This window comes from Zalophus californianus, chromosome 1 (assembly GCF_009762305.2).
Source record: "Zalophus californianus isolate mZalCal1 chromosome 1, mZalCal1.pri.v2, whole genome shotgun sequence".
NCBI lineage: Eukaryota > Metazoa > Chordata > Mammalia > Carnivora > Otariidae > Zalophus > Zalophus californianus.
The window spans coordinates 9,630,530-9,656,069 of NC_045595.1; the positions used below are offsets into that span (position 1 = coordinate 9,630,530).

Genomic DNA, 25,540 nt, shown 5'->3' on the forward strand with positions numbered 1-25,540 from the left:
ACCCTCGCCCAGCCGGGAAGTGGGATCGCAGGGTCCCAGGAGAGAAAAGCAGCTCGTCTGGGCGCCCCCTTGGTGCTGATCGCCCTTCGGGGAGCCCTGGAGAAGACCCCCGCCTTCCAGGCCAGCCCCTTCCCTCAAAGCTGTGAGACCGTGGTCCGGTTCGGTGACCTCCTCCAGCCTCAATTTCCCCATTTGTAGAATGTGGGTTCACAGCCCCTGTCCCAGAAGCTGAAGATTTAGAAAACTGAGAGCAAGGCGGGCTCCGTGGGGAGCGCTCGCGAGGCCATTGTGGCAGGAGTGATGGGATGAAGGGCCCTCCCCAAATAGCCCTAGGAGGTGGGTGTCATCATTCTCCCCATTTTACAGGGAAGGAAACTGAGGCCCAGAAAAGTGAAGGGACCCGCCCAAGGGATTCAGCTAGTGTCTGGCAGACCTAGGAGGGGAAGACAGCCACCTTGGGGTAACCCCCCACTGGAGAATCTGGGGGTGGGGTGAGCCTTTGTGGTTTGGCAGGGGTGGGGAGGAGAGCAGGAAAAAGCAGCCCAGAATGCACCGGACACCATGTGGACCATAATCAGGATGGGGAAAGTGTTGGATTTAGGAGCCCAAAGATGCTGACCTTTGAAACAGTGCCTTTGCTGGCAAATTTTTCAACCCACTTGGCACCCCCCCCCACACCATGGTCAAGATAGCCCACCTGAACTTCCAACCTGAGCTCCCGTTTTCGGTTTTGTGCCTCTACTGCAGAGTTTCTGAACATCAGCACTAGTGGCATTTGAGGCCAGATCATTCTTTGAGGGGGCCGGGATGGGGCTGCCCTGTGCACTGTAAGCTGTTCATATTCAGCCGCATATCCAGCCTCTACTCACTAGATGCCATAAACGCTACAACCCTCAAGACGTCACAACCAAAAGTATCCCCAGACACTGCCACATGTCCCCTGGGGGGGGCAAGAACCCAGTTGACTACCACTGACCAGAGCCAAAAATTAAAAGCAGATATATTTGTTAGTTTTCACTAAAGAGATTTTAAATTCTCTCACCATTGTTCTGTGCTCCAAAGTATATGCTATATTAATTTTCTCTCTAAGTGATATGCAGATTCTTAAAATAGCCAGATTTTCTGGAAACTAGTCCAATTAGAGTTTATGAAACAATAGATGATTGTCATGGGCAATTCAACTGAGCAGACCAAGCATTGGCCAGAATAGGAAACCTTGGGTCTGTCCCCATTTCTGCCATTACAGGCCCTATGGCTTTGTCACTTAACCTCCTTGGACTCATTTTTCCCCTCTGTCAGATGAAAATAGTGAGATGATTTCTAAGGACCTGGAAGTGCTCAGATTCTTTTTTTTGTTGTTGTTCCTTAAGATTTTATCTATTTGAGAGAGAGAGAGCACAAGCATGCGTGAGCTGGGGGGTGGGGCAGAGGGACAAGCAGACTCCTGCTGAGTGTGGAGCCTGACCCAGAGCTCAATTCCAGGACCCAAGATTATGACTTAAGCTGAAATCAAGAGTCGGATGCTTAACCCATTAAGCCACAGAGGCGCCCCCACCCCCCCCACCCCCCCCACCCCCGTCCCCGGAGGAAGTGCTCAGATTCTGACAAATGCCCCACTCCCCCCCACCCCACCCCCCACCCCGCCCCTTGGAGTTATTAAAGCCACCAGCCTCCCTCCCCTCCCGGTGTCCTCTTCACCTCCAAATGTCTTTTGTTACTTCTCTCAGCCTCCCCTCCCGGCCTGGTCCCCCAGACACATCTTTCAGAGTCAGTTTTTCCAGGCTGTTGCTACCACTCAGACAAATTCATTATTATTCCTGATTCTAACAAGTAAATTATGGTGGTGTTTAACACAGCAGTGGCAGGGGCTTGTTAATGGGAAATTGTGGTATTCAAGCACAAGACACCCTGATGTTTCCGTGAGGAAAAATAAAATGAAATTAAACACCGGCCTTGTAAAATGCTCCATGATATGGTGCTAATTTATAGGAATGTCCCAAGCACCCACATAAATTATTCTGACCTACCTAGGATTCATACAAAAAGCCATAGATCATCCCTTTAGTTAATTCTCTTCAGCACCCACCTGCCTTTCTATGTACTCTGCAGTGGCCGGGTTGGGTAATGGGTCAGAAGATTCTACCTCCTCTCCTCAAAGAACAGGAACTTGAAATAAGGAATCTGAGATCCTGTTCCTAGAAAATGGTCCGCCCAGGACAATGCAACCTGAACCCACCAGAATGTAAGCTCAAGAGAAAGAAAACTGATTTACATATCGCTTCAACCCCAGTGCTTAGAACAATGTTAGACACCTAGTAGCACTCAATAAACACCTGTCGAATGAGTGAAGGAACAAAGAGTACCTGGCTTATTTGGGTAAGTAATGAATAAAGGTAATCTAAACATTTTTGCTTGGGGTTTGAAATTATGTTCTAGAAAGTGTCGGTGTACTAGACACTTCCTTCTCTTTTCGCCCCTTCCCCTCATTTCATACCTTTTTTCTGTCTGTTACCCTCACCAGTATTCATTTGACAGAGCATCTCCTGCCTCATTGGGTCTGCGCTGTGTGAGCAGCGCCTTTCTGGAGGGCTGTATTCACATGTGCTGTTGGTGGCCAGAGAAAGGATTTATTACATGGGGCTGGGGGTGGGGGTGGGGGTGGAGGTGGGGGGCAGTTCTGCAGTCCCTAAACCTGATTCATGCACCCCACCCTCACTATGTTGCACCTGGTCTTATCCCAGGAGTTTGTTCCATATGTTTGTGGTTTGCTGTTTGAAAACACCACCTTAACGCAGACGATTCAAAACAGGTGGATGCAATGAAGAAATATCATTTGGAAATGGAACTTCACAGGCAAACTTCATGCTGCCATTTACTATCCCAAGGGTCCGATCCTATTTCGTAGCATCTTCATGTTTTTATTAGAATCCGTCACAGAAGCAATCAAGGGACAGACTTCCTCTTAAAAATGGCCAACAATATTCATTTCTTTTGGACAACGACTTCTTAAGGAGAAGAACCATCTGTAGTAAAAATCTGTATTTGGCGCAGGGGGTGATACAGGTAGGGGGACTCCAACCCTTTCATATTTCAATTATCTGAACATAACGGTAATATCAAGCCTAACTCCCACACATTTTCAAAAAATTTTAGTTTGCCCTAATCGTAGTCTTAAAGGTCATATCCTGGATACAATTCTTTTCTTTGGGGCCATTTCTCCTACAGACCAATGTTTACTATCATGAATTGAAGCAGTGACTAACCTCAAGGTGTCCTCGGTGCAGAAGACCAAAAGTTAAAAGTACTGGTCTTCTCATTTAAACTTCAATAAACATCAATTAATTTATACCATGCGAGGGGTGCCTGGGCGGCTCAGTGGGTTAAGCATCCACCTTCGGCTCAGGTCATGATCGTGGGGTCCTGGGATCGAGCCTCGCATCAGGCTCCCTGCTCAGCGGGGAGTCTGCTTCTCCCTCTGCCCCGCTCCCCCTGCTTGTGCTCTCTCTCTCTTTCTCAAATAAAAATTAAAAAAAAAGAAATTTAAAAAAAATTTACACAATGCAAAAGTCGGGAGGGAGCCTATTTGCTAAGCCAAAGACTTCCAGTTCAACATCCATGGAATCTAGATGAAGGACCAGGCATCATGCTAAGTGCCTTCCCAACGTTATCCTATGAAACCTCTCCAACCAATTAAGGGTCATGAGTTCCATCTTTGGGGAATGAAATTGAGCCATACAGTAGTTAACAATTTGCCCCAGGTCCCCAAACTAAGAAGTCCTCTGTGGCCCTTGACCTTAGAAATAGGGCCAGTGGGTGCCAAAAGCAGGGAAATGGGCTTCAGCTTTATGTCAAGAACTTCCTGATGCTTAGAGCCTTCCTCCTCCTCTGTCATTCTGCCCTTGTCCCCAAAAGCGGCACCATGATTCTGGAATGCCCTTCCCAGCCCACAGCATTCTCTTTTCTTACTCAAAATGTTTTACAAATACATTCACAGGTCCTCATTACATTCATTTCGATGGGCAGAGCCAAGATATTCCACTTTATGTTTGAGCAAAAAGAGATGAGGTCTCCTGAGCTAGAATTCAGGTCCTTTCCTGCCACTCCGCCCAGACTGGCTAATTACCCTCCTCTCCCTAAGTCGGTTCCCTTGGCCCCACAGGAACTGGCCTGCGTTTGACATCTTTATAGAACAGTCTCTTCGTACATCAGGCTGATGTTTGGGTTCCATCACCTGCTTTGTATGTGAGGGATAAGAGAGGCTACCCATGTCCTTTGACAACCAAAGATTCTCATACCTCCCCTCCTCTAAATATTACAAGGTGGCATTTTATGGCTTTTCCAACACTATTTCTTCATTCAAGTGCAAGACAAGGATTCGAGCAAAATCCAGATATGGGGAATGCCTGGGTGGCTCAGTCAGTTAAGCGTCTGCCTTTGGCTCAGGTCATGATCCCAGGGTCCTGAGATGGAGTCCCACATTGGGCTCCTTGCTCGGTGGGGAGCCTGCTTCTGCAGCTCTGCAGCTCCATCTTGTCCATCAGGATCTGTGAGCATTATTCTTTTTTTTAAAAAAGATTTTATTTATTTATTCGAGAGAGAGAGAACAAGAGATAGAGAGCACAAGAGGGAAGAGGGTCAGAGGGAGAAGCAGACTCCCCGCTGAGCAGGGAGCCCGATGCGGGACTCAATCCCGGGACTCCAGGATCATGACCTGAGCCGAAGGCAGTCGCTTAACCAACTGAGCCACCCAGGCGCCCCTGTGAGCATTATTCTGCCCCATCCCCCCTTCTCTGCCTCGTTCCTTTTCATCCAGCTCAGGAGTCACCCTTCCCAGGGGTCCTGTCTCACTCCTTCTCACCCCCAAACACTCCACTCTTGTTAAAGATTCTTCTGAGTTCCCATGGCCCTCAGGTTCAAGGCATACAACCCAAAGCAGCACAGCTCAGAGGTCAAAGAAACAAGGTGTACCATCAGCAGATGGAAGTCAAATCCTCCACCCCTCACTAGCTGTGTGACTTTGGGCCAGTTACTTAACCCCTCTGGACCTGTCCCCTCATCTGCAAAATGGGGGAAAAAAGAGAATCCATTTCCTAGGAGCAGCATTCCCCGAGATGATACATGTGAGTGTTGAGCAATGATGAACGATGCCTGGAGAATTATGAGCACTCAACATGCAGCACCACGATCACATGAGAGCCAACTTGTGTGGGCTTTAGAAAAGGGCCTGGCAGCAAATAATGTAGTAGTAGTAGTAGTAGTAGTAGTAGTAGTAGTAGTAGTAGTGTAGTAATAGTAGTAGTAGTAGTAATAGTAGTAGTAGTAGTAGTAGTAATGGTAGTAGTAGTAGTAATAGTACTAGTAGTAGTAGTAGTAGTAGTAATAGTAGTAGTAGTAGTAGTAATAGTAGTAGTAGTAGTAGTAGTAGTAGTATTGTCAGCATTTCTCACACTGCCCTTGATAAATTGCATTTGAAGTGTCTGCATCAACAGAGGGAAGGGTGTGTCGTTGGCTCTCTGAATCTCATACAACAGGCACCTAATAAACGGCTGCTGAATGACCAAATGAAGAAACAGATTCTGTTGGGCCCTACAGGGCATGAAAATAAACTCAAAAGCCAGTCCCCTGTGCAGAAGGCACATCCAGGCTGGTCTGAAGACTCCAAGGCAAGGGCCGGCCCACTTCCTCTGCAAAGGGCCAGAGAGTAAATTTTTGAGGCTGCATGGGTCACACGCTCTCTATTGCAACCATTCAACTCTGCTCTTGTAGTGGGAAAGCAGCCATGGACAATTGGGTAAATGAATGGGCATGAATGTCTTCCAATATTTTATTTATGGGCACTAAAATTTGAACTTCATAGTATTTTCACAAGTCACAAAAGGTAATTCTTTTGATTTTTTTTCCCCACAACCGTTTAAAAATGGGGGGAAAACATGAAAAAAAAAAAAGGACTAAGCCTGCGTGGCTTAGTCAGTGGGTGGGGGATTCTTGATTTCAGCTCAGGTCGTGAGATCAAGCACCGCTTGGGGCTCTGTGCTCAGTACCGAGTCAGCTTGTCCCTCCACATCCCCCCCACACACACACTTGTGCACGCTCTCTCTCAAATAAATAAAAATAAAATGTAAAAATAATTCTTAGATCGCTAGCCGTTCAAAAGCAAGGAGCACGTTCCATCTCCCGCTTCGCCCAGGCAGACCGCGCTCCCCGGAAACCTGGCCTCACACTGGGCCAGGCTGGGCGGGCGGGGCCTGGGAAGCATCGTGACGCCCCACAGTTGGGAAGGGAAAGCCTGGATTGGTCCACTCCTTTTGGCATTTAGCCAATCAAATCAGGGCGACGCTACCTCTTAGCCCCGCCTCGCGCCAGCGTCCGCGTTACGCGAAGAGTGTGCCACGCCCCCTTGAGCGCCCAGGACTCACTTCCGGGCACTGGCACGGCGTGACGTCAGGAGGAGGGCAGGTAAGTACGCGCGGGCGGAGGGGCGGTCAGGCCTGGTGAGGGCCCGGGGTCTGGTCGTTGCTTCACCCGGTCTCGGAGCCTCCCGATGGGGGACGAGCGCGCTGGGGGCCGCGGGGGCTCTGCGGTTGTGGGCCCATGTCCGGAGCCGGCTCCTGTCCCAGCCGCGACCCCCGACTGAAATCCCCGGGCCCCGGCCGCGACCTCAGCCCCAGCGCCGGGCCATATTATGCCTGAAGGGCCCTTAGGTTTTCTTCTCTGAAAAATGGGACCAGTGAGCCCCTACCTCACTGGGTTATGGTGAAGATTTTGATGCTTGTAAAACGGTTTGGCATGAGAAATAATAGAAGGTACCAGCATACAACTCTGCATCAGGCGCTGGACTAAGTACTTCAACTCACTGAGTTTTGACAGCGACCCTATCAGGTTGATACTTTTATAAACCCTCTTTATAGATGAGAGAACTGAGGCGCAGAGAGAAATGCTTTGCCAGAAGTCAAAACGCTAGCAAGCAGAGTCGGGATCCAAGCGCTATGCCCTAAGCCAGTGGGGTTTATAATTACTCCTAACACCAAGGACCAGAGATTTCTATACATTCATCCTGTAGCCCCACCTGTGCCAGTCACTGTGGTGGTAAATCCCCTGTAAGAGCCCCAGCTCCTGAAAATGGGGTACCCTGCAAACACTTCCCAATGTCTTATTTCATTCACCGCAATCCCAGAAAGTCCTGTCACCATCACAGACTCTTTACAGGTGTGGAAATATAAGTTCAGAGATGCTCAGACACTGGCTGAAGTCACCCAGTTGGGAAGGAGTGGAGCTGGGTTGCAGGCCCAGGGAACTGCGCCCCAAAGCCTGAGTGGGCACTTAGCTGTTTTGTTGACAAAAGCATTTTTAGGTTGGAAGTGACCTTGGGAAAATCTGGTCCAGGGACACACTTTACAGATGGAGGATCTGAGGTGAATAGATGTTCAGGGTCATGGCAGAACTGTATACATCTGGAACTTTTCACCCCAACTTTGCCTCTGATCCTGGGCAAGTCTCTTAAGCCCCCATGTCCTCATTCATCAACTAGGGATAAGAGTGACATAAAGCAGACGAAACGAGGCAGTGATGTCGGAGTCGGTACAGCGCCTGGCATGCAGTAACTGGTAGACAGTACACAGCTAAGTTGGCAGAAACAGTTAGATACTTCCTGACTCTAGCATAGGGAGCCAACAAACTACACCCACAGGCCAAAACTACACCCACAGGCTACTGCCTGATTCTGTACAGGCTGACAGCTAAGAATGGTTTTGACTTCATAGGTAGTTGGGAGAAATCAAAAGGAAGTATATTTTGTGACAGGTAACAACCATGTGAAACTCAAAATTCAGTGTCCATAAATAAAGTTTTGATGAAATGCAGCTGACCCCCATTTACATACTGTCTGCAGCCGCTTTCTAGCTGTGACAGCAGAGTTGAGTCATTGGGACAGAGGCAGTTGGGTCCGCATAGTCAGAAATATTTACTATCTGGTCCTTGATAGAGAAAATTTGCCAATCTCCATTCTAGAATACGCTTCAGTCCCTCGTAGCGTCTCTCTTTGGTGTCAAGTAGAACTTTCTTTTATTTGACCTAAAAGTCTCTCCTGCAAACATACGGGAGGAGGGAGGTCGCCCACCCCAGCTTAAGGAGCTGTGTGTCTGATACCTGTGTCACCTGCACTAATTCTTAGGGGAGTGGTTCACACAGTCAGCATTTATCAGGGGCTAGGCACTGTCCCAGGTGCTGGAGATACAGCACAGTGTGACCTGGTGGAGGAGACAGACGGTACACAAGTAAACCGCCACAGGGCCATGTGATAGGAACCCCAGGGAAGAAGCGACTTTAGATCAGGTAGTCAGATGAGGCCTCTGACAGAGATGATGTTTGAGCTGAGGCCTGTGACAGAGAACAGACAGCTGGTGGAAGAGCATTCAGGGCAGTTAGCCTGCACCGGCTGAGGCTTTGAAGGCAGCCAGGGAGCCAGCATGACTGGAACAGAGTGAGGGAGAGGGAGAGGGGTAAGAGGCATGCTTGGAGAGGCAGGCAGGGGCCCCACAGGCTATGGGAAAGGGTTCACTTGATTCTCCAACCGATGGCAATCACTAGAGGGGTTTAAGCAGAAGAATTTATATTTTAAGATCTCTTTCTGGTCCCTGTGGGGAAAACAGACTGTAGCAGTCAAGAGCAGAGCCAGAAGACCAGGGAGGAGGCAGCTGCGCTGGTCCAGGTAAGCGATGATGGAGGCCCGGAAGGATGAGAAGTGTCAGGTGTGAAATACATGTTGGATGGAGAGTGAACAGGACACTATCTTTCTAAACAGACAAACACCGCTCTTTGGAGGATCCTCTAAGCTGCCGCCACCACACACAGCCCACAGCATCTTCTCCGGGAAGCCGTGGTCCCTCCACCAGGCTCCCCGGGAGGGCAGGACTGGGTAGGGGGTTGACACTGCACAGTCCGTGTCTCATCTTTTCAGATCAGCCGTGTTGAGGGCGAGGACCGGTAGGCAGCTGCCAAGATGGTGAGTGGACAGCCTTGTGCTCATTGGGTTTCTCTTCTGGTCTTCATCAGGCCCCCAAAGTAGCTCTTTCCCTCCCTGTCCCCAAGCTGTAAGGTGGTATTTCCAAACTCTGGATCATGATCTTTTTGGTGCAGTGGTTCTCAAACTTTGCCATGCACTAAAATCATCCAGGCAGCTTTTTTCTTTTCTTTTCTTTTGATTTTGTTTTTTAAGGAGGTGAAATTCATTAACTGTTGTAGAGTGTATGATTTAGTGGTGTTTAGTATGTTCATAGTGTGGCACAGCCACCACCTTTATCTAGTTCCAAAGCATTTCCCTCTCCCCAAAAAGGAAATCCCGTCCCCATGAGCAGTCACTCCCCAGCCCCCCTCCCCCAGCCCCTGGCAGCCACCAGCCTGCTTCCTGTCTACATGGACTCGTCCATTTGGGACATTCCTTGTAAGTGGAATCATACAATATGTGGCCTTTCGTGTGTGGCTTCTTTCACCGAACCTAATGTTTTTGAGGTTCATCCGTATTGCAGCAGGAATCAGAACTTCGTTCCATGTTGTGGCTGAGTAATATTCCCCTGTCTGGATCGGCCACATTCTTCGTATCCGATCATCCACTGATGAACATTTGAGTTGTTTCCACAATTTGGCTGTTGTAACTAGTGCTGCCGTGGGCATGCGTGCAGAAGGATTTGTTCAAACACCCGTTTTGCAAGGTGCCTTTTAAAAGCCCTGTGTCCCGGCACCACACCCCAGAGCAGACCCTGTCAGGAGAACTTCTGGGGGTGGGAGCCAGGCATCGGTATTTTAGAAACTCCTCAGGGGGATGTAATGTTCAGCCAGGTTTGAGACCCACTGCTTTGGTGGGTGATGAGGTCAGTTTATTGGGGGGCTGCCAGCATTGAAAAAGCAAGACCCTCACAGCCGGGGTAAGCGTTCTTTCATAAAACCTGCACTGGGCTTCGCTCTATTACATGTGCGTGTGCACAGTGGCAGTGTTAAATGTGTCTTGCTGTTGGTCGTGGTCCCAAAAACACTGAACACCCTTGCTTTAGGAGAGTCTGATCCTCGTGGAGTTTTCCACAGTGATGATGGTGGTTCACCAGTCCCCAAGTCACAGTCTCCATTCAGACCCTCAGAGCCCAGGGCTTCTCTAGGATGTCCCTCAGTCTCCCTCATCGGGGTGCTGCCCCTCAAGGCTGCACGACGAGGTCTCCTCCAGGACACCCTCTCTGAGTCACGTCTCTCTTCTGCTTCCCAGGGTGAAAGGAAAGGTGTAAACAAGTACTACCCTCCGGATTTCAATCCTGAAAAGGTAAGGGCAGGTTCCCTTTCCCGTGTCCACACTAGCAAAGAGACTCCACAGCAGGGGCCGCAGAGCACATCATCCGCTCCTGGGGTCAGAGCCACGGCTGCAGAGCGTGGGTGGCCTCTGAGGGCTTGCTGCCATGCACTTGTCACATGGGGCTCAGGACAGTCTTTGTTCCCAGTGGTAAATGTGGCTGTGTCATCAGTGACCTTTTACTCTGGGCCCAGCTTGGCGTGTTTGCGGCAAAGGTCAGGAGGAGGTCCAGCACACGTGCTCTGTGTCAGACCCCTTCGCTCTCCCAGCTCCACCTCCTCTGGCTTCCTCTTTGTTCCCTCAGCTGTTCGCTCTGCCTGGAATCCCTTCTTCTAACCACAGGCTCCTTCCCTCCCTTCAGGTCTCTCCCCACAGAGGGCCTGCCTGACCACCATCTCGTTCTCTGTTGCATCACCTAGTGCTTTATTTCTCTTTGTAGCCCTTACAACTCCCTGATGCACCATCATTTCATTTGGATATCGTCCCTCTCCCCCTCTAGAACTTCTGCCTAAGGGCAGAGATGTCCATCCGTCTCGGTCACAACTGTGGTCCCACACTGTAGGCACTATGTAAGGGCCTGGGGACAAATTGTCCCAGCTACGTGATCCCGGGCACGTGACTGGGCTCGCTGTGCCACAGTTTCCCCATATGTCAAAAGGGGGAACTAAAAATCAGCCCAACGTCACAGGATCCTTAAGGGGTTAAAATGAGATGACGCAGGGCGCCTGGCTGGCTCAGTCGGTAGAGCTGTGACTCTTGATCTCAAGGTCGTGAGTTCGAGCCCCATATTGGACAGAGAGATGACTTAAAAATAAAATCTTAACCTTAAAAAAAAAAAAATGAGGCCCGTGAAGTGCCCAGTAAGCGCTGACCGGTGCTGTCCCCCCACCTCAGCATCCTCACAACACCAGAGGCGATTACAGTCACCGTCCCCAGTCGACAGATGGGGGAAACAGAGGCTTGGCAGGCAAAAAGCAACATCACTCCCCAGGGTCACACAGCTCTTTCAGCTCCTAAATGGAAGAGCAAAGATTCAAACTCATGTATTCCTGCTTCCAACCCCACTTGCTTCCCCAAGGCCTTAGTGCCGCGTGGTTCGCTGTTGGCACCTGCCGCAGGACGTGAGCAGGCGGCCTCTCAGCCGGGGAGAGCGGGCGTGGCTGTGCTAATCCGCTCCCTTGTCCTCTCCCCACAGCATGGCTCCCTCAACCGGTACCACAACAGCCACCCGCTGCGGGAGCGGGCTCGGAAGCTGTCGCAAGGCATCCTCATCATCAGGTAAGGCCCCAGCACCGCCTGGGGACCCCTGCACTTTGTGCCACCTGGCATCGGGCTCTAGGAGAATTCAGCACCCCTGATTTTGTCCAGTGTCGCAGGGTCTTAATTCCAGAAAGCAGGAAGTTGCTCTATCCGTCAGCTATTGCCACGTAACCAAATGATAAACACGTAATGTGTGTTGCTCACAATTGTGCAGCTCTGCTGGATGCCTCTCTTGGCCTTGCCTGGACTTGGCTGACTCGGGCTGGGCTCTCTCACCTGTTCAGGGGTCACCTGCCTGGAGACTGGCTGGGCCGGCACGACTGGGCCCTGCTCCACGTGTGTCTCATCCTCCAGTTGGCTAGCTTGGGCTGGTTCACGTGGCAGCGCCCGGGTTCCAGAAGGGAGTGAGCACAGGCATGCAAGGACTCTTGAGGCCAAGCCCCAGAGCGGGCACGTCATCCCTTCTGTCTCATTGCCCAAAGCCAGTCGTGTTGCGGGGGGTTGGGGGGGGTGGTAATTCATCCACCTCTTGACAGGAAGCATTGCAGAGTCACATTGCAAAGGGCACAGATACGGGGAGGATAAAGAATCCCAGCCATGACCGCCATTGAGCCAGGACAGTGGCCCTTCCCGCAGGGCTCTCCTTCTGTGTGTGGCCCGCTCCCCAGTGGCCCAGCCACAACAGGAAGCAGAAGCCAGCCTGTGGTGCCTTGAAGGATGAGCCCTTGTCTGCTTCATGGACTCTGACCTCCGTCTCTGCGGTGTAGCCTGGGCCTGAGTGGAGGATCCAACAACAATCATGAGAGGCCGGAATGTTGATGGAAAAAGAATCCAGATCTGAGTGCCAGCAATGGCCTCGGGGGGCACAGAGCAGAAGGTCGCCTTGGAACACCCCCCCGCACCTCCAGCCCCAGAGCCCACCATGCTCAACCGCCACGGTCTGTGCACACCAGCTGCTCCCACTCTTGTCTGTGGGGCCCTCCACTCATACCACAGTGTCTTTACTTCGCCTCATTATTCATCATTTCGTGGTCTTTTAAAATGGAAGCTCTGTCACTCCTGCACACGGACGGCCAGATCAGTGTAGCAAATAGAACCATGGAAAGAGATCCAGGGACCGTACAGCAACCCCGCTAAGCTCTGGTCGGGCCACTGCTCCACTCAGCTCGCTTCCTCCTCTGCTCCAGTTGGTTTAGCTGACAGGGTGAGGCATGAAGACAGGGCCACACCGGTGGAGACTCACCCGGATGGGGTGAGCCCGCGGGAGAGCAGGATGACAGGATCGGCCTGGCTGTAGGAATGCCTACTGCTGTCTGTCCTCCCCACGCCGCGGGCTGTGGCAGGAGGTACGGGCGCGCAGACCCAGGCAGGGCTCAGGCAGACAGGTGCCGATCGGCCGTTTTCTGTTCTTGTAGGTTTGAGATGCCCTATAACATCTGGTGTGACGGCTGCAAGAACCACATCGGCATGGGTGAGCTTCGCCTGCCCTTCCTCTCCTCACCCCACCCCCGACCGTTCAGCCCCGCAGACGGCGAGCCCCTTCCCCGCCCGGCTCGTGAGAGACCGTCTCCACCCGGGGCCTGTGATCAGGAATCGGAGAGGAGATAGGCATCCCAGTGACCGGTGGGTTGTGGAGAGCAGTGAGGAGGCCCGGCTTTGCCACTTCCTAGCTTGGGGACCCTCAGTGGGTGACTTAGTCTCTGTGTGCCTCAGTTTACCCAGCCATAAGTTCAGATGGTATGAGTGCCCCACCTGTGTGGCATACAAAGTACATAGCACACAGCACATGTGAGGGCTCATAAACTCAAACTGCCACTGCCCTTGCTGTTACCTTTAGCGTCTGGACCCCTGTCCATGCCGCAGTTGGATGGACAGACAGACAGACATGGGTCCATGGTCCTATGGGCAGCTCTGAGAGCGCAGGCCAGTGACTTGACCCACCTGGCTTCCGTTTCCAACTCTGTGATACAGGGACCCTCAGCTCTTCATGCAGTGTCTGGCCCAGGACAGGAGCTCGCTCTGTAAATAGGAGTGGTGGCTCCTGGCATGAGGGTCCAGCCTCTCTCACAGGGACCACGGAAGAGCAGAAGGAGGGGCTGGGCCACCCCACTGCTGAGGAGGATGAGTGACACTCCCCTCTCACCAGTAGGTCCCCTGATCAGACCCAGCCAGGGGCATCTGCAGCAAAGGCCACCAGGTGCTCAGGGGACAGAAACAGGGTGCAGCCTGACACCAGAGGCGGTTTACCCTCAGGGTCATGAACTGAAGCAGCCACCAGGAAAGGAAAACTCAGGCCACACCACCCACCAGCCCAAGCTCTATTTTTGTAGCTGAAGCTGTTTTCACCCAATGAGCAAGATTAAGCAGATCAAGATTATATATCATCTAATCAATGAAAAAACAAAAAACACAGACGTTGATAATAAAAGCCAACCCTTCTTGAGCACCTGCCACGTCCCAGGCCCTATGCTAAGTGATCTGTGAGTACTATTAGCTCCTGTGATTCTCACAACAGCGCTGCGTGGTAGGCGTTAAGAGTCTTCCCTATTGAACAGATGGGGAAACTGAGGCCCAGAGGGCCAAAGTAGCCGGCCTAAGGTTGCCTAGCTGGAATGTGGTGGAGTCTGGATTTGAACCTGGACCCTCCTGCTGCCCACCCACCCTCCCCAGCGGCTTGAGCACCTGTCATGGAGCCTGGACATGGCTCTTTCCCACCTTGAATTTTAGGGCCCTCCAGGGGTGTCCCTGGAGGAATACCATCCCTTTCTGTCCCCCACTCAGGGAAAAGATGCTGAGCCTCCATTCTCTCCCTCTTCTCCCAGGTGTTCGCTACAATGCAGAAAAGAAGAAGGTTGGCAATTACTACACAACCCCAATCTACAGGTACAGGCAGCCTGGTTGGTGTCTCAGAGGGATGCATCAGATAGCTGCAGGGCGAGGGGGCTCCAGTGGTGTCCGACTAGAAGGTCAGCCATTCCGTGATGGCCATTTCCTGCGGTCCGTTCCTGGAAACTGTCCCGCTCTGTCAATCGGGGCACATCCCCTCTGCCTAGAACCCTCCATGGCTCCCACCTTCCTCAGACTAAAAGCCTGAGCCCTCCCCATGGCCCACAAGGCCTTGCACGCTCAGCCTGGTCCCCTCCCTATCCTCACCTCCGCCCACTCTCCCCCTCGAGGTCCCTCACACACCCCAGAAGGACCCCCTCCTTGGGTTTCTGCTCCAGCACCACCTCTGAGAGAGGACTTTTCCAAAGCAGCGCTCACCACCCGACACTGGTTGCTCGTGCATTTGCTGCCAGTGTGGCCCCTGCTGGAATGTCAGTCCCTCCAAGAGCAGGCTGGCATCCCTCACTGCTGTGTCCCCAGCAGCTGCCGCCCAGCCTGCCACAGAGCAGCCTGACTCGGGAGGGGTTTGTTGAACGCGTGAGTGAAAAATGAACAAACACCAGACAGCATGTCAGTTCTGGGCTGATAGGACGGTGTCTGTCTCACCCACGGCCCTAATCCCAGATGCAGAGCTTGGTGTGTAGTAGGTGCTCAGTGAGCACTTGTCACGTGACGCGCACAAACAGAAGGAAGCAGGCGGGGGTGCCGGGTGGCCTGACTTCCGCCCTCTGCCCACCCAGGTTCCGGATGAAATGTCACCTCTGTGTCAACTACATCGAGATGCAGACGGACCCCGCCAACTGTGACTACGTGATCGTGAGCGGCGCCCAGCGCAAGGAGGAGCGCTGGGACATGGTGGATAATGAGCAGGTGCTGACGACAGGTGAGCACGGGGCGTGGGCCCCAAGGCCAGCCGTGAGGCCGAGCGGGAGCCTGAAGGCCTTGCCGCCTTCTGGCTATCACAGAGCACGAGAAGAAGCAGAAGCTGGAGACGGACGCCATGTTCCGCCTGGAGCACGGTGAGGCTGACCGGAGCACACTCAAGAAGGCCCTCCCCACCCTGAGCCACATCCAGGAGGCCCAGAGCGCCTGGAAGGATGACTTTGCGCTCAACAGCATGCTGCGGAAGAGGTTCCGGGTGAGTGGGGGCGCCTGCCTGCGGTCGGGACCACGAGGGAGCGGGCGTCGCTGACATCGGAAGGGGGAAAATGCAGGGGCAGCCGTCGCCATACCACGTCCTAGCTCTGAGCCACGTCCCTACCTCAGGGCACCCACAGGGAGCCCCAGCTTGCCACGCACTTACCTGCTACTCAGCTCATAACACACATTTCATGGATCCACTCATCTATCCCAAAACGAAGTCCATAGATCGGCAGCCCACCCCTACATAGATCGGCAGCCCACCCCTACATAATTGCCAAAATCATCTCTGCAGTGCCCTGTCGTTAAAAAAAAAAATTTTTTTTCTTTGAAGGGAAAGTCACCTACAGTGAAATGTAATCGTGCACGTTTCAGTATACGAATGTTTGGCCAAGACCCCTGCCCTGGCATGGAGAGTCACCAAGGGTACAGGGGCAAATGCCGACCCCTGTCCCCAGGGACACAGTCCTGGCTCGAGGACACCCCAGGGCCCTGCTGTCAGTGACCACAATGGCTTCTGAAGTTGTACCAAAGATACTGGGCGGTGCCACGTCACAGGGAGTCAGGGCCCAGGGTCAGATGAGTGTACCATGAACGGATTTTTCACCCTCTCAGGCATCTGGCAGGGCACCAGAAAATCCTGCAGGACGTGAGAACCTTCCCTCTTCCCTCACTCTTTGGGGCGCCTTGTGCCCCCCAGGCAGGCAGGAGCTTCCCCAGCAACCGCCATGGAGCGCAGGCTGTCACCATCCTACAGCTCCTGTCCCTTCCTGCTTCCTTTGCTGATTGTTCTGTGGTCATTATTAAGAGTAAAACGACTAGTTTTCTTACTAATTATTTGTTATCAAAAACATACGCTTCCAGCCGGTCCTGTGCCCTGAGCTATGTGTCCCCTGCCTTCTGGGTGTCTCCCCATGAGGTGTCTAAGGACCCTCAAACATACAAGCCGCCATCTGGCCCTAAGCCACCCCCCCGCATCTTCCCCTTGTCGGCAATGGAGGCATCTCTGTCCTTCTAGGGGCTTAGCCCCCAAAACCTGGAGTTGACCTTGACTCCCCCTTCACCCCTGTCTCTTGTTGGCAAATTTTTCAGGGTCTGACCACTCCCACAGCTCCCATCATCTCCTGCCTGGACCAGCACAGTCTCTCAGCCCTGGTCTCCAGGCGCTCACCCCCACACCCCACAGAACACAGTCTGTTCCCCACATGGCCACCAGGAGGCACCTGTGAATACCTGAGTCATTTCACATCTCTGCTTAGAATCCTCCCTGACTCCCACTTAAAATAGAAGCCGCTGTCCTCTGCACGGCCCACAGCCTGCATGGTCTCACCTCCTCCCTCCCCACTGTCTCCACCTTCTCCTCAATCACTTTATTCCAGCCACACGGGCCTCCTCGCTGTTCCTCAACCACCCCAAGCACGCCTCTGCTTCTGGGTGTTTGCACAGGCTGTTCCTTCTACCTTGGAACACTTTTCCACCAGATACGCACTTAACTCCTTCATTCAGACATCTTTTCTCAAATGTGACTTTCTCGGGGAGACCTTGCCTGACCCTTCCCGCCATCCTGCACCGCCATTTACAGTTGAACCCCTCGCTCCCTACCGCCTTCCCGGCATTCTTTTTCTCCTCGCCACTTTGTCTCTCTCACCCACTAGAATGTCAGCCACGTGAGGGCAAGGGTTTGTGTCTGCTCACTGCTGCATCCCCAGTGCCTAGAACAAGGCCTGGTACAAGCTGGCCGTTCTGTGAATATTCATGGGACGGATGAGCAGAGGACTGAACAGTGCGCCTATTAATGATCCTTGCATCTTGCACTTGCTGAGTGACTTCTGCATCCTGGGCCCTGTGGGAGGCCCTTTCCTCGAACGAGCTTGAAGAAGAGGAAGCTGAGCGGAGGGACACAGCCCAGGTCAGCGGGCAAGGAAGAGGCAGGTCTTTGACACCCACCATACCTTTCCCCCACCCCGTCCCCCACCACACAGGAAAAGAAAAAAGCCATGCAGGAAGAAGAAGAGAGGGACCAGGCGCTGCAGGCTAAGGCGAGCCTGGCCATCCCACTGGTGCCTGAGACAGAGGACGACCGCAGGCTGGCCGCCCTGCTCAAGTTCCACACCCTGGACTGTGCGTGGGGAGCCAGCAGGCGGGAGGGGGGGGCTGGGGGGGTGGGAGGGGGACTGGGCAGGCAGAGATGGGGGTCCCCGGCCACGAGTGGGCTGTGGCAGGCCAAGGCAGGGGGCAGCTTTGGACCTCCTTCCCTCTCTTCCCTCCCTTCCCTCCCAACCCCCAGCCTACGAGGACAAGCAGAAACTCAAGCGGACAGAGATCATCAGCCGCTCCTGGTTCCCCTCGGCCCCGGGACCCGCCACCAGCAGCAGCAAAGCTGGCAGCGTCCTGAAGAAGCTGGCCCAGAACCGCAGATCAGCACCGGCCTGCTCTGCCATCACTGTGGGAGACCTGGGCATCGTGCGACGGCGGTCCCGGGAGGTCTCAGAGAGCCCCCAGCACGCAGCAGAGACCCCCAAGTCTGGGGAAACATGGGTGCCAGAGGGGAACACCCAGGATGGGCCCACATGCCCCCAAGACTGCTCTCCAGAGACAGCCGAGACCCTCAAGAGCAGGGGGCCTCGGGGGCAGGAAGGGACGTGTCAGGACAGGCCCCGGTCCCCGCCAGGCTCCTCTCCAGAGGCAGCCACCCCCCAGGACACGCCACACCCGGGCACCCTCAACTCCTCTCTCGTGGCTGATTACTCCGACTCCGAGAGCGAGTGAGCCGTTCTGGGAACTGGACCTGCTCCAGAGGCTGCGGCGGGCCCAGGAGGCCTCTCAGACTGCAGCCCTGCTTGCCCACCAGCCCTTGGAGAGCTCAGACGCTGCCCCTCCCCAGACCTCGCCTTCCCGCAGCAGGGAAGATATTTATTTGGTCCTGGAGAGGGTGTTTGTGCCTTGTGGGACAACATCCCAACATTAAAGCCCTGCTTCTTTGTCCCTGCCTCAGGTTGCTAGTTGGGCCCAGGGGCTGTCTCTCCCACCCCCACCCAACTGAGCTTTGGGGACCCTCATCAGCCAGTGTGATGCTGCTGCCGCACCTGTGGCCCCAGCCATGATCCCCACCCGGCCTGATGAGGGTTTCAAGGTGGAGGCTCAGGTTGGTCTGCAGTCCAAGCCGACTTGCCAGAGAAGGCAGCACAGGCTGAGGGCGAAGGGTGGAAAGGGAACCAGGCTGCAGGAACCCCACCGGGAAGGCAGGGGGGGGGGGGGGCGCTGGGAACATAGGTGGTGCCTGAAGCGCCTGGGCCTGGGGTACGCAAGTGTGGGGGTTTTCGTTATCCCCAGCCTGCAGGGATGCCTTGGAAGGTCGTGAACGAGCTCCCCTGCCCCTTCCCTACCATGATGCATCTTTTGAAGGGAACTGGCAAACTGAGCAGAAAAGGGCTCAGAAACAGCAGGGCATCCACCCAGAGATGCTGCCTGCCCCCTCCCCCTAAACCGTGGAAAAGGAAGATCATTTAACAAGCATTGGTGGGGTGTTTGCATTGTGCCAGGCACTAACCTAGGCCCTGGGGATACAGTGGTGAACCAGACACACGGCCCTCTTGGGGCTGAGGTTCTGGCCAACTTCTTATTTGTGCCTGTCCCTCGGGGGAGATGGTAGCCCCAGTGGCTGTCCCCAGCCCACCGGCTTTTGCTCCCTGCCGGGATGGGAAGGTTTCGGGGCAACAGTTAGACCCCTCAGTCCTTGGAATCCCCCAATTCAGGCCTTTCTCTCCTTGAGACCACCTTCTGCACTCTGGCCAAAGTCAGGCGCCTAAGGGTGACTTGGGGGATCACGCTATGAGGCCCTAATTCTCTCCGGCTAAACACAAGGCCTAGAATCCAGTAGTTGCTCCATAAACGGTGCCATCGGTGCTTTCCAGGAGGCGGCTAACTGCCCAGACTAACCGGGAAAAGTAAGGCGGGATTAGTCGCGGGGTCCTGCGGGTTTGCTGTGCGCATGCGCCTCCTTGGGGGAGGGAGCGCGCCGGTCCCGCCCCCACCTCGCGTTCCGGGCCAGTCCAGCGTGCTCGGGTCGCCCCCACTGCTTCCTGAGTGGCCGTGAGCGAGGCGGTGACACCATGTCCCTGGAGGCGATCCGCTACTCTCGGGGCTCGCTAGAGATCCTCGACCAGCTGCTCCTGCCCCAGGACAGTCACTACGAGGCAGTGGGCTCGGTGCGCCAGGCCTGGGAGGCTATCCGCGCCATGAAGGTGGGGCCACGCGGCGGAGCGGCGGGGCCGGGGGGGGGGGGGGGGGAGCCCCCGCCTGACCCCAGGATCCCCCCCTCCAGGTGCGCGGCGCCCCGGCCATCGCGCTCGTGGGCTGCCTCAGCCTCGCCGTGGAGCTGCAGGCGGGCGCGGGGGGACCGGGACTCGCCGCGCTGGTGGCCTTCGTGCGCGACGCGCTGAGCTTCCTGGTCACCGCCCGGCCCACCGCTGTCAACATGGCCCGCGCGGCTCGCCACCTGGCCGAGACCGCAGCCCTGGAGGCTGAGCGCGAGGGCGCCACGGAGGAGGCGGTCCGAGAGAGGTAGGGGGACCTTGTGCCAGGCACTGCTCCACGTGGAGGCTATTAACTCATTTTTTCGCAGAGCGACCCGTTTTACATATAGGGAAACTGAGGCAGGCACGGCACATCAGTCCAAGGCCACACAAGCAGGACTAAGAGCCCGCCCCAGACAGCTGGGTCCCAAGGTTCTTGCACTCAGTCCCTTGACTCTCCCTCCCCAGAACACGCCCAGCCCCAACTGCCTTAGAGGTCCTTTTCCAAGCCACTGCATTCTCCTGGTTTTTGCTTTTGAGGAATTTTGTTTCCTGTCCTGATCCCCTCCCTGCCCTTTTGTTTTTCCACTCTCCTCTGCTGCAGCTCTGTGGTTACCTTCCGTGTTCCTTGACCCCACCAAGCTTACTCCTGTCTCAGGCCCTTGGCATATGCTATCTCTGCAGGCGGCTATCCACAGAGCTAACTCTCCATCAGGTTTCAGATTTCTGCCTTTCCCACCGCCTCACGTAACACCGTTCATCTCCTGTGCTCTGTCCCCCGATTCGGCTGCCTTCTCCTTCACTTCATTAACCGCTCACCACCTGCTTCCCCCACCCTACTGTGAGCTCCACAGGGGCAGAGATCGTTCTCCTATTCATTGCTCTGCTCTCCCACACACACGAGGTAAACGTGTTGTGTGAGCAAATGGCGTGACAGGTGACAATAACGGAAGCGTGTCGGCCCCCAAAGCCTGGAGAGGCTTTGAGCAAGAGGGCTCCTGCCCAGGAGTGTTGGCAAGGGAAGAGGGGCTAGCCTGGGCACGAAGGCCTGGTGGCTGGTGCTGAGAGCCTCTTGTCGGCCCCAGAGTGATACGCTGCGCTGAGGACATGCTGGAGAAAGACCTCAAGGACAATCGGAGCATCGGGGACCTAGGAGCCCGCCACCTCCTGGAGCGGGCAGCTCCTGGGGGCGGCAAGGTGACCGTGCTGACCCACTGTAACACTGGTGCACTGGCCACTGCTGGCTATGGCACAGCTCTGGGTGAGTGGGCATCCATGGGAATGGGGAAGGGGCCTTTTTGGATGCTAGAGAAAGAAACCCTAACCACTTTACCCACCAAAAAGATGTGAATTTATTCTTGTACACAAGTGTTTAGGGTGTTATCTTTAGGTATGGCTGGATCCGGGGGTCAAATAGTGGCATCAGGAGCCATCTGTCCCTGTTCCTAAATTCTGCCCTCCTTGGTGGCATCATTCTCTGCTCCACAGGTCAGCAGGGAGGCTGCTAGGGTTCAGATCATGAAGAGCCAAGTCTCTAAGCTGACAGTGCCAGAAAAGGCTCCTTGTATCTCAGGGGCTTTAATGGGGTCACTTGCTTATCCAGGATCAATCAGTGGGTCCAGCCCAACCCGTGTGCCTAGAGAATGCGCAGGATGCAAACTCCAAGAGGACTGAGAAGGGAGGGGCTCCCCAAAAGAAAGCTTGGGATAGCTCTGACCAAGAGATTTGACTGCCTGCCTGGGCCCTGCCTTTGTGCCTGGGGACTGAGGCCTTGATGGCAAGACACCGATTTATTCACTAAACAAACATTGTTTAAGAACTAGAGTGCCCCACCATTCCTGCATACGTGCATTCCTTTATCTACTCAGCACTTACTAAGCACCTACTGTGTGCCAGGCACAGTTCTGGACACCGGGGACCCACCACTGAACACAGTAGACAAAATCTCTGCCCCGAAGATTAGGAAAGTAGGAGAAACAAACACAACCAATCAATAAATAATGTGTGCTGTGTTCAAAGGTGGTAAGTACTAAAGAGAAAGCCAGGAAGGGGTCGGAGGTGTGGGGTTTGCTGGGGGAGATTGAGGGATCAGGGAAGGCCTCACCGAGAAGATGTTCTGAGGACCCATGTACCCGGCAGAGGGGACAGCCACTGCAAGGGCCTGGGGATGGGACTGTGCCTAGTGAGCCTTTGGTGAGCTGTGCTTCTATTTTTTTTTTAACATTTTATTTATTTGGGGGTGCCTGGGTGGCTCAGTCATTAAGAGTCTGCCTTTGGCTCAGGTCATGATCCCAGGGTCCTGGGATCGAGCCCCGCATCGGGCTCCCTGCTCAGCGGGGAGTCTGCTTCTCCCTCTCCCACTCCCCCTGCTTATGTTCCCTCTCTCTCTCTCTCTCTTTGTCAAATAAATAAATAAAAATCTCTAATATTTGTTTGAGAGAGAGAGAGAGCAGTGGGGGAGAGGGAGAGAGAATCCCAAGCATGCTCCACGCTCAGCACAGAGCCCGATGGAGGGCTCGATCCCACAACCCTGAGATCACAACCTGAGCTGAAATCAAGGGACGGACATTCAACCAACTGAGCCGCCCGGGTGCCCCTGAGCTGTGCTTCTCAACAACGAGCCACCCTGCCTGTGTGTCACCTTCCGTCTCATCCTGACATCCTGGTGGGCCGGGCCCCACAGGTGTGATCCGCTCACTGCACACCCTGGGCCGTCTGGATCATGCCTTCTGCACGGAGACCCGACCCTACAACCAGGGAGCCCGGCTGACTGCCTTCGAGCTGGTGTACGAGCAGATCCCTGCCACTCTCATCGCAGACAGCATGGCAGCAGCTGCCATGGCCCACCGGGGCGTGTCAGGTGTGTGGGCGCGGTGCCGGGGGGTGGGGCTCCGGGCATCCAGGGCCAGGTTATGACCCCAGCATCTTGCTCCCCAGCTGTCGTCGTGGGAGCCGACCGCGTGGTTGCCAACGGTGACACGGCCAACAAGGTGGGAACCTACCAGCTGGCCATCGCCGCCAAGCACCACGGCATCCCCTTCTATGTGGCTGCCCCCAGCTCCTCGTGTGACCTCCGTCTGGAGACGGGCAGGGAGATCGTCATCGAGGAGCGCCCAGGGCAGGAACTGACCGACGTCAATGGGGTCAGGATTGCAGCCCCCGGTAAGCTCTCCCCTTAGAGGGATCACCACAGTGCCTGGGCACCCCCCTTTAGGCACCGTGGCCCCTTCACGGGGCTGGTGGATTTAGGGTAGAATCAGCCTTCTGGGGCATAAGCAGCTTTTTCCAGCCATTTCTTGGAACAGAAGCACCTTGAAGGTCAGATTCAAGGTCAGAGTGTACAACTAATGAGTTAGGAGACTTAAGGCAAGTTGTCCTGCTATTCTCCGTCTGGGTTTCCTCCCTTGAAGAAGAAATGAGAATACTGCCTTGCATAGTGCATATGGAGAGACACTGATGTTCTCGCCTTCCTCACGCCACCTGGCTGCCATGCGCAAGATGCCTGCATTCTTGCATCCCCCAGGGCCCCAGTGTTCACATCTGTAAGATGAGCGCTTACTACGGCCCAGCTTACAAACCCCAGGGTTGTCAGTGAATGCACCCACGTGATGTGGAGGACAGTGCCTGACCCTTGCTTAGCGCTCATTAGATGGTAACAATTATGGTTGAAATCTTTTATGAAAAGGACCCAGTTAAGATCCCTAAGCACCGAAAATACTGTGGGGCTGCTACCCCAGAGTCCCAAATATGGAGCTAAGGCAAAAATCACACTGTACAGCTAAGCAGAGGGAAGTCCCAACATTCTGTTGTTTTGTGCTCCAATTCGTTACAGCATTTTAAAAATAGATATATTAATTCTATAAATTTTTTTCCTTCGTTTTGTTTTTGGTGCCCCTGCTTTCCTGGAGGCATAATGAGCACTGGCCAAAATCCCTGTGAGCAGAGAAAACAGAGGCCACCAGTTTGCAGCCTCTCGTGTAAGAGGTTATTACTCTCAGCAAATATTTTTGAGTACCTGGCCGATTCTCGATGCTGTGCTAGGGTGCCGGGGACACAGGAGTGAAAAAGATGTAAACGCCCCTGCACTCACGGAGCTGACAATCCAGTGGGAGAGATAGACGACAAACAAGATAAATACAAAACCACAGTGTACGTTAGAAGCGGGTGTGAGCGCAGGAGAAATAAACAAGGCAAGGACGGGCATGGGAAGTGTTGGTTGCGGGAGATTTAGACACAGTGATTGGAGAAATCCTCGCCGGGAAGGTGACATGTGAGCAAAGACCTGAAGGAAATGAAACCGTGAGTCACGTGACTACTGGAGGCAGAGGGGACTGCCCGTGCAAAGGCTCTGAGGTGGGTTCTTAGAACTTCTTACAGAGACCCTTGGAGCCGGCAAAAGTGGGGTAAGATGTCTATAAGACTTCTTTTTTTTTTAAAGATTTTTTAAATTTCTTTGACAGAGCGAGAGCAGGAACACAAGCAGGGGGCGTGGCAGGGAGGCTGATTTGGGGCTCAATCCCAGGACCCTGGGATCATGACCTGAGCCGAAGGCAGACGCTGAACGACTGAGCCACCCAGGCGCCCCGTCTATAAGACTTCTAAGACTTCTTGGACAATGACAGCCCAGGAATGGGGGGTGGGGGTCTAAACTAGTTACTGGGTGCTAAAGCCCCATGTAATGCCTTCATGCACTTACAGAGTGAGCATCCCCAGATTGTCAAGGATTCCCCAACTCATGAACCACCGTGGGGGAGACAGGTGACAAGAGCCTGAGAACTTTCACAGAGCTAAATACCTGCTCTCTTGCCTCCCCTTTCTCTCCTGCAGGCATTGGGGTTTGGAATCCTGCCTTTGATGTCACCCCCCATGAGCTCATCACTGGCGGCATCATCACAGAGCTGGGGGTCTTTGCCCCTGAGGAGCTCCAGGCAGCCCTAAACGCCACCGTCTCCTGAGGGTAGGGACCCCTAGATGGACCCCAGAAGTAACCAACCTGACTCTCCATAGTCTGCCCCCATTCTCTTAGGTTTTATAATAAACTTCTTGAATGGCTTGCCCCCAAATTGATCTTCTTCCCCAACCACCCTTCTTCCTAGAGTAGGGAGAGCACACAGGGCCTTTGCATGGCTCTTAAGAGCCCTATAACTGGAGCCAGTCTGCCCAAGTTCAAAACCCAGCTCAGCCCCTTTCTCTACAGTGTGGTCTTGGCCAAGTCACTTCCCCTTTCCATGCTTTGGTGTTCTCATTTATAAAATGGGGACGATACTAGCACTGCCCTCGTAGGTTGCTTCAGGGCTAGAACTAGGGCAGTGCCTGCGGTACAGAATTTTAGAGGGGACACCGAAGAGCTCAGTAATCAAGATAAATAAATAATAGCTTCCTGAATTATTTTCTATTTTTTCTAGAGAAAGAGAATGAGAGCGCAAGCTGGGGGTCGGAGCAGAGAGAGAGAGAGAGAGAATCCCAAGCAGAATCCATGCTCAGCATGGAGCCCGACACGGGCCTCAGTCCCACAACCCTGAGATCATGACCTGAGCTGAAATCAAGAGTCGGACATTTAACCAACTGAGCCACCCAGGCACCTCCGATATTTTTAAGTAATCTCTACACCCAAAAATGTGGCTCA

The 25,540-nt window shown here is 53.9% G+C and overlaps 2 protein-coding genes across 7 annotated transcripts; both read left to right on the forward strand.

The window, feature by feature from the left end:
• The first annotated feature begins 6,391 nt into the window (after positions 1–6,391).
• Positions 6,392–18,602, forward strand: CCDC130 (coiled-coil domain containing 130). Of its 5 annotated transcripts, none has more exons than XM_027587693.2 (11): positions 6,392–6,456; positions 8,649–8,707; positions 8,801–9,001; positions 10,253–10,306; positions 11,529–11,611; positions 13,009–13,064; positions 14,416–14,476; positions 15,220–15,362; positions 15,445–15,617; positions 17,602–17,740; positions 17,907–18,602. In XM_027587693.2, exons 3-11 carry the CDS (start codon positions 8,999–9,001, stop codon positions 18,386–18,388), a joined length of 1,194 nt encoding a protein of 397 aa, XP_027443494.1. In that variant the 5' UTR covers positions 6,392–6,456; positions 8,649–8,707; positions 8,801–8,998; the 3' UTR covers positions 18,389–18,602. The 5 variants fall into 5 exon arrangements, with proteins under 5 accessions (XP_027443494.1, XP_027443496.1, XP_027443493.1 ...); XM_027587692.2 differs by lacking the exon at positions 6,392–6,456 and adding an exon at positions 6,463–6,879 and having other exon boundaries at positions 8,619–8,707; XM_027587694.2 differs by lacking the exon at positions 6,392–6,456 and adding an exon at positions 6,463–6,879.
• An 871-nt stretch (positions 18,603–19,473) lies between these two features.
• On the forward strand, positions 19,474–25,379 carry MRI1 (methylthioribose-1-phosphate isomerase 1). 2 transcript variants are annotated; one of them, XM_027587596.2, is made up of 7 exons: positions 19,474–19,863; positions 19,944–20,182; positions 21,000–21,175; positions 22,598–22,774; positions 22,852–23,076; positions 24,742–24,871; positions 25,320–25,379. In XM_027587596.2, exons 1-6 carry the CDS (start codon positions 19,732–19,734, stop codon positions 24,867–24,869), a joined length of 1,077 nt encoding a protein of 358 aa, XP_027443397.1. In that variant the 5' UTR covers positions 19,474–19,731; the 3' UTR covers positions 24,870–24,871; positions 25,320–25,379. The 2 variants fall into 2 exon arrangements, with proteins under 2 accessions (XP_027443397.1, XP_027443395.1); XM_027587594.2 differs by lacking the exon at positions 25,320–25,379 and having other exon boundaries at positions 24,742–24,971.
• Positions 25,380–25,540: the final 161 nt, after the last annotated feature.

Coding starts and splice junctions, on each gene's coding strand:
- CCDC130 (XM_027587693.2), top strand. Junction 14,477..15,219: donor TACACAACCCCAATCTACAG/GTACAGGCAGCC, acceptor CTGCCCACCCAG/GTTCCGGATGAAATGTCACC. Junction 15,363..15,444: donor TGAGCAGGTGCTGACGACAG/GTGAGCACGGGG, acceptor TGGCTATCACAG/AGCACGAGAAGAAGCAGAAG.
- MRI1 (XM_027587596.2), top strand. CDS start 19,732: ATGTCCCTGGAGGCGATCCGCTACTCTCGGGGCTCGCTAGAGATCCTC. Junction 20,183..20,999: donor GAGGAGGCGGTCCGAGAGAG/GTAGGGGGACCT, acceptor TGTCGGCCCCAG/AGTGATACGCTGCGCTGAGG. Junction 23,077..24,741: donor GGTCAGGATTGCAGCCCCCG/GTAAGCTCTCCC, acceptor TCTCTCCTGCAG/GCATTGGGGTTTGGAATCCT.